The sequence below is a fragment of the Haliotis rubra genome, unplaced genomic scaffold (assembly GCF_003918875.1).
Source record: "Haliotis rubra isolate DU_JTF1 unplaced genomic scaffold, ASM391887v1 Scf1386, whole genome shotgun sequence".
Taxonomy (NCBI): domain Eukaryota; kingdom Metazoa; phylum Mollusca; class Gastropoda; order Lepetellida; family Haliotidae; genus Haliotis; species Haliotis rubra.
In genome coordinates this window covers 40,917-48,699 of record NW_025765321.1, presented here as the reverse complement: position 1 = coordinate 48,699, position 7,783 = coordinate 40,917, and the positions used below count along the sequence as shown (strand labels likewise).

General features: G+C 44.5%; 1 protein-coding gene across 1 annotated transcript; it reads left to right on the top strand.

Annotated features, from left to right (window-relative positions):
- The first annotated feature begins 161 nt into the window (after window positions 1–161).
- On the top strand, window positions 162–7,497 carry LOC124268502. The gene is made up of 3 exons (XM_046703482.1): window positions 162–318; window positions 6,019–6,109; window positions 7,433–7,497. Exons 1-3 carry the CDS (start codon window positions 169–171, stop codon window positions 7,495–7,497), a joined length of 306 nt encoding a protein of 101 aa, XP_046559438.1. The 5' UTR covers window positions 162–168.
- The last annotated feature ends 286 nt before the right edge of the window (window positions 7,498–7,783 follow it).

Sequence of the window (7,783 nt, the reverse complement as noted above, 5' to 3'; positions counted from 1 at the left end):
GTTATATACGCTTGATCGGCAACTGGATACATGATCTTTCTGTCACTCACATTGCTTGTAACGCCTTGTAAACTGCTGTACGTGCATTGGACAATAAAAATAACTCGTCAGTATATACAGTAGGCTGTGTTGGCTAAGGTTCCTCCAGAGCTGACGTACACTGCTATCATGAAGAGCGCCGGCTGGGTGGGTGCAGCCCTCCTGCTACTGTGCTCATACAGTCAGGGGTATTTCTTCCAAGACGGCTACGACCATCAGTATACCTACTCCTCTGTGTCGGAACTGTTCGGCCATAAAAATATCACCACTGTTCTGAAGGTAAGTTGTAATTATTAATCTGTAATGGGAACAGGTATTTTCATGGGTTCCTTTTTCGCAAACATTCAGCTCCTGACATTCAAAACGTATTTGACGATAGGACAACGATGTTGTACATGACTTGTTGTAGTAGTAGTAGTAGTAGTAGTAGTAGTAGTAGTAGTAGTAGTAGTAGTAGTAGTAGTGGAGGTTGTGGTGGCAGTATGTGTGCCAACTCATAGGAACCAGTGTAGGTGCTCAAGGCAGATGATAAATAAAATATATAGATTCAAAACATTTTCAAAAAGATAGTTACATATATGTTTCCCTACAATTACATGAGACATCCAACCTCGGTATTGTTTCTGTTGTGACTGTTTAAATTTTATTCTCAGGGTAAATATTTCGGCAGCCTTACTGGATTCGATTTTTTATATGTTTCCGGAACGCTTGTCTGTGCACAGAAAAATTGTACTACGTGGCTAAGGCAAGGGGAATAGAACCAGTAAAAGACGACTGATAAATGAAACCAATGACTACAGTGATGTGTGTTTTCTGTCATCAGCTCTGGGGTCGAAATGACTTAATTAGGTCATATAGAACAAGCTTATTCATGAATACAGGGGGCGGTGGGTAGCCTAGTGGTTAAAGCGTTATCTCGTCACGCCGAAGATCCGGGTTCGATTCCTCACATGGCTACAATGTGTGAAACCCATTTCTGGTGTCCCAAGATATTGCTGGAATATCGCTAAAAGCGGCTTAAAACCATACTCACTCACTCATGAATACAGACCACCTTGCTAATAGTTCATTTTAATGAAGCATATACACAGTGTATGCACATGTAAGAACTATCATGAAATATATTTTCTACCTGCATTGATACATGTATCTTAAATAACATCAGTATGTTGCTGACGTACGGTTTCATTAGTGGTAGATAGAAGGCTTATGGATTTTACGCCATGAGCCAGACAATTTTTCGGTACCGCTCAGAGGGACCAAACACTTTTATGATCTTTATAATTGTTATGGCCTCTTTATATAAAAAATGTATGATGGCCATGTCGGTTTTGTAGCTCAAATTTACCTAAACCTGGAGAGGTTTCCAATTCTTTGAACAAAGTCTTCCTTGTGGTACTCCAGCATTTTTCACCGAAAACATGTCTAATGGCCGTGCAAAGAGTTTTAAAATTTCTATATTTTTTTTAAAACAACAAACTTTTGTTAATGCGGTATGAAGTGGTGAGCGTATTACCTCCCTTTTATGAAACCTTATGGCTAAGGGTTACCCATCATGCCATACAACTTCCTCTTTTTCTGGTCAAGAGCGAGCAGAATCGAGGGGAGGTGGGCGACCGTATCCCAAGGAAACTTACTTCCAGGAATTGTAAACCTCTCCAGGTTTAGGTAATTCCTTTTCAGAAGAAGTCTTCCTTGGGGTACTCTAGCATGAATACAGACTCCCAGAGATAAGTAATGGTAGAGCGCTTTGAGCAAATCCCTGTGACGTGGAAAGGTAAAAATAGCCGTGGTGTACCCTCGAATAGTCGAGGCCGACAAGCCATCGTCCGGACGGGACTGAAGGAACTCCAATACTGTGACTAGGTCTGAAGAAAAGGGATCTGGAAACCCTCTGTTGTCACACCAGCGCGCATAACAGGCCCATCTATCCTCATACTGAACGTTTGTCAACCCTCCTCGAAGCCAGAATTGTGTCTGCAACTGGTGCAGGAATTCCGCGTGCCTCGAGTTGAGACCTGACAGAGGCTAAGCCACCCATTGAATGTGGGGATTCGGGTGTGGCGCTCCCTTCTGAGTTAGAAGGTCCGGTCGAAAAGGTAATAGAACAAGAGGCTGAGCCAGAAACCTGAAAATTACCGGAAACCAGCTCTTGGACGGCCAAAGGGGTGCGAGGAGCACAAGAAGCCGAGCTGGCTGGGTGGAAATCTGAGACAGGGCCCTGGGGACTAACGGTAGGGGCGGGAAAGCCCACAGTATCTTGCCCGTCCAATCCAGTGCAAAGGTGTTGGAAGCCAAAGCCCTTGGGTCTGGGATCCGAGAGCAGAACACAGGAATCTGATTTGTCCCCCAAGACGCAAACAGATCCACCTGGAACGGTCCGTACAACTGGGAAATAAACCCGAATGTCCTTCGATTGAGCATCCACTCGTGTGGGACTAGGATTCGCCTTGACAGGGCATCTGCTCGGACATTCTCCAGCCCCGGAAGGTACACTGGGATCACAGAGACGTTGTACCGGTCACACTACTGCAGGAACTGCATGCCTCCGTGAGGAGCGGGCCAGACACAGTGCTGCCTTGCTTCAGGATATACGTCATCGCCGTCTGGATGTCCATTTCTAGACGAACCGTCTGGTTCTGAACATGGTCCTTGAAGCTCTCGAAAACCAGTCTGACTGCTCTCAGTTCCAACACATTGATGTGCGAGCAAGTCTCCTTCTGGGACCAGAGGTCAGAAGCTGTGAGACTGCCCAGAACGCCCCCCACCCCGCCCCACCCCCCAGCCGGACAGGGACTCATCTGTCTGAACTGAGAGAGATGGGTCGAGGCCTTAAGAAAGAGCCCTCTCGAGAGATGCTTGACTTTGGTCCACCACTGGAGATGAGCACATAGCCACTGAGAAAACTCTATCTGAGTTTCCAGGTCCTGTGAGTGAGTCCATGATTGGGAAAGAGCCTGTTGGATTGGACGCATTCTTAGCCGTCCTCTCCATCCCATATCTACTGAAGCTGCTATGTGACCAAGCAGACGGAGCCAAGTCCGAGCTGGGGCCCTTGGCGCCGAGAGGAATGACAGAGTCGCTTCCCTCACCCTGTTAATGCGGTCGGGGGATAGTGAAACTAAACCCTGTCCTGTACTGAATCTCGCCCCTAAGAAAATCAGGTCCTGAGACGGAACTAGCTCTTCAGGTTCACAATCCAACCTAGTTGAATGAGACTGTGAAACACTGCTTTGGTTGCCGACGTGCTCGACGCCTGTGCCAGAGCTCGGATCAACCAGTCGTCTAGGTAAGGGTGGCAAAAACTGACCTTGTGACCTGGCGACCTGTGCTGGCACCATCATCAGTTTGGTAAACACCCTGGGGGCCGTAGCGAGACCGAATGGTAGCACTTTGAACTGATAACTCACTCCCTCGAATGAGAACCTGAGGTATCTCCTGAACGAGGGGTGCACTAGGACATGTAAGTATGTATCCTTCAGGTAGATTGACGTAAGCCAATCTCCCGGCTGTACTGAGGAGATCACTGAACGCAGGCACGGGAGGACTGTTGAAACAGGTCGACGCCAGGAGTACCTTAGACTCCATGCAGGAGCTCGCGGCCGCTGCTGCCTCCCTACAATCTGTGCCGACCCTGGGAACAAAGTTGTACCGAGCTCATAAGGGAGGGTAAGCAGGGTAGCCTGGTGCTGTGGCAGGTAGCTAGTACAGCTCAGCCACAGTCGGCGCATGCCCATGACAGCACCCATTAAGCTGGCAGACGCAGATGCGTCCCTAGCTAGGTGCTGTCCTATCTCGGCTAATTGAACTAGAGAGGACAATGCCAGATGCCGTGTCACCATTGTCCATTTGGGTCCGAGTCTGGCTGCATTGGAGTGATGCCAGATAGGAGCTGTGCACCGCCACCCGCATCTGCTGACCCGAATTACGATAGCTCTTCTTAAGAGCCTTGTAAACAGATCGCAGTACGTCCCATAGCTGCAGGCATGCCAGTCGCAACCCTGGTAGACACACCAGGTATCGAGAGGGGTCTGAAGCCAGCTGGTCGAGGGGCACAGGGCCGGAGCCCAGTGTCTCAACCATGGATGTGAGTACCAGCGGCTGGTCCGAAGACGGGCCCAAAATGGTCTCTACCTTCATTGGATCGGGACCCGACGTGTGAGGATACTGCTCGCCAGGTCCCTCCCCCTGCCCTCCTAGAGCCGAAGCCAAGGTCTGCTCAGCCCTAGGTGAGGGGGTCACAGTCTCCTCGGCCGCCGAGTTCCTTGCGAAGAGCATTGACCGACTCCTCAACCATGACACGCATAGCCTCGAGCTGCTGCTGAAAAAGAAGCTCCATGTTAAAGCCTGGGGTTGGAGGGACCACCACACCAGAAGGGGCACTTACCTCCACCTCATTTACAGTTTTACCACCCCTATACCCCTTGGCACGTTTAGCTACATTTTATGCTTGGATTTACTCGGGGGGAGCACCTCGGCATGGTTTGCCACAACCTCCCTCGCTTCTTTCAGAAACGTGAGGTCAGCCGCCCTCTGCTTCTGGGTCTTAGGGGTGAATGCCTGACATAAGTCACAGTCGTTCGGGATGTGTCCCTCCACCTCCAGGCACCTAATACAGAGGCTGTGCTTCTCTTGGGGTGGGAGGGATGAGCCACAATTGTCACACGGCGAAAAGGCTTGGTGAGAGATAGAGTGGATGTAAGTCTTGGCAATTAATAAATAAAATCATATGTACGCACACATTTAGGGTGCAATATGAAAGAAAGATATATAGAGTCCCGACAGCCGAAACGAGACCTCGAGTCGACGCAGGCAGAGGGAAGCCAGTTGCAGATTATCGTGAAATTTATCCAAAATGGAATAAAAACGATAAGCAAAAGGTAACATGTAAAGCATACATTATATATACATAATATACTAGGCACATAAAGAAACTGTGCATACAAAAATTTAAAATCTAAATTTATCAAACCTGTGTAGACACATAAGGATTTAAACTGGTAATAGTCTGAGGGGCAAAGCTAGTACCTCCTGGCTCTTAAGTCACCAGAAAATTGAAGGTATGCCTCCTCGCCTAGCTGTTTGGCTCACTGAAGATCTTGAGCAACATCTGTCTGAGGACAAGACCCTGTCGATATGCTGCTGTCAAACGGGTTGATCCATTCACCTTCCATCAGATTAACATCTGATTCATCCTTGACTAACCTTGAATATTTCGAGTCATGGTGACTAAAGTCAGGTGCCTGAATCACCTCGAGTCTTCTCAGCTGGCTAAGACTTCTATGTTCAGCGATAAGATAGTACCTACTCACAGCAGATGGCTTGAGACTGTTACTCAGGATCTTCAGCAAGCCAAACAGCTAGGAGAGAAGACATACCTTCAATTTTCTTCAGAATAAATGTTTTCGAAAAAGTTCTTGAACTGACAATTTTGACAAAGTCAGGAAAACATGATTTATAGGTATCAAATATCAAAACTTGATATTAATGAAATCTGTTTAATCATGTTAGCACTATTTTACCTCTTTTTTCATTTTCAACCTATTTGTAGAACTTTACTCAAGATTAGAGCTTGGAATTGACATTTTTTTTGAAATTTTGGTTTTAGGCGGTTTTTGATTTAGGCTCGTTCTGAGTTTGAGCTACCAAACTGACACGGCCATCATGAATATTTGATATGTAGAGTCATAAAGAAATATAAAAACACTAAATCTTTTGGTCCCTTTGAGTGGTACCAATATGCCAATTTTCAGCTCCTGGCTCCTGGCCAATTTGTAGAATTGTTTACGCAACATCACTGATGTCAGTGATTTCATATACTGTAATATTTTCATCACTGAATTGCCGTTGACGTTTAATGAAATATGTTTCGGAGATAATCGAAACTTTGTGAACTGTCGAGAAAGTGTTTCGTCTCTAAGCCAAAGTGAAATATTTTGACAGAATTTATAAACGCATGGTGTTTCTGAATATCTTCAGTTCAAGATCAGAGCCCTCAATACGACAGAGGATGGCGGAAGACTGCATTCGTTACGTGTGATCAGTATTGTGCAGTTTGCAGATGGCAGATGTGAGTATTGCTTTTGTTATACAACATCTTGATACACGTAATACAATCCTAAAATAATCTGGTGGTGTACTGGTGCCTTTTAGGTATTCTGAATGAAATATTTGTGGCGTTTTCATGGCAACAAGTTTGACTTAGACTGAAAGTGGTGGTAGTGCTCTTTTCCGGAGCAGAACTCTAAAACCGTTCACTATTTCTTCACCAAACTTGGCGCATAGATACATCTGGTTGTGTACTGGTGCCTTTTGGTAGTTTTGATATTCTGAATAAAATAACTTTTGGCGTTTCCATGGCAACAAGTTTGACTTAGACTGAAAGTGGTGGTAGTGCTAATTTTCCGGAGCAGAATTCTAAAACCGTTCACTATTTCTTCACCTAACATGGCACATAGATTGGTCTGGTGGTGTACTGGTGCCTTTTGGTAGTTTTGGTATTCTGAATAAAATATTGTTGGCGTTTCCATGGCAACAAGTTTGACTTTGACTGAAAGTGGTGGTAGTGCTCTTTTCCGGAGCAGAACTCCAAAACCGTTCACTATTTCTTCACCTAACATGGCACATAGATTGGTCTGGTGGTGTACTGGTGCCTTTTGGTAGTTTTGGTATTCTGAATAAAATATTGTTGGCGTTTCCATGGCAACAAGTTTGACTTTGACTGAAAGTGGTGGTAGTGCTCTTTTCCGGAGCAGAACTCTCAAACCGTTCACTATTTCTTCATTAAACTTGGCACATAGGTTGTTCTGGTGGTGTACTGGTGCCTTTTGGTAGTTTTGGATTTCTGAATAAAATATCTTTGCATTTCCATGCCAACAAGTTTGACTTAGACTGAAACTGATGGAAGTGCTCATTTCTGGAGCAGAACTTTTAAGACCTTTCAATACTCTCCTTCCACTTTTCTATATACACACCGAAACATTTGACATAATAAGAACTCGTAGACATTCATGAAGAGTATTTTGCCATTGCGGGGGATGTTGATGACTTTGTCTTCTTGTTTACATTGTATAATCCGCTATATAGTTGAACTGTTTTAGATTTAATTAATAGTTTTAAATACATATATAACTGTGATAGTCTATCTGTTTTACTGACCTTCGTTGACGAGTGCTGATAATTTATTTTTAATCAGTATAAATATGGCTGAAATATTGCCGATGTGACTTAAAATCTTAACTCACTCATTCAATCCTAATATATTTACGCAAACAATGCTAATCGTAATAGGCCGAGTAAATTAAGAATCGTTCCGTATCAATGTGCCACCTTCCTGATACGTTATGGATACGCGTATTCAGTATTTTAACAAATATGTTTTCTTATTTTGCAGACTTCAGTAACCCCAAAAGGTTGGAATTTGGAAACAATGTGAGTGTCTTTACACATCTTTCCTGACTATAATATCAAATGTACATACAGTTTAGATTTGTGCGCAAGTCTTTGGGTGTCTTGTAAATACGAAGTGAGAGAGTTAATTTTTTACAACGGCAATATTTCAGCCATGAGGTGACGAGAGAAGATTATATATGCTAACGAAAAAAAAGTAACTTTGCACAAAATAAAATTGCATAAAATAAACGTTATTTGAAAAGTTGTAAAAGTAATCCTAAATAAACATGTAGCGAAGCGCGTGGCACGTGCACTTTGTGCACAACGAACTTGCTCACTTTTGCATGCTTTT

Excerpts from the sequence above, each read along its gene's own strand:
- LOC124268502 (XM_046703482.1), top strand. The coding sequence starts at position 169 with ATGAAGAGCGCCGGCTGGGTGGGTGCAGCCCTCCTGCTACTGTGCTCA. Across the intron at positions 319-6,018 it reads ATATCACCACTGTTCTGAAG|TTCAAGATCAGAGCCCTCAA; the intron begins GTAAGTTGTAAT and ends GAATATCTTCAG. Across the intron at positions 6,110-7,432 it reads GCAGTTTGCAGATGGCAGAT|ACTTCAGTAACCCCAAAAGG; the intron begins GTGAGTATTGCT and ends CTTATTTTGCAG.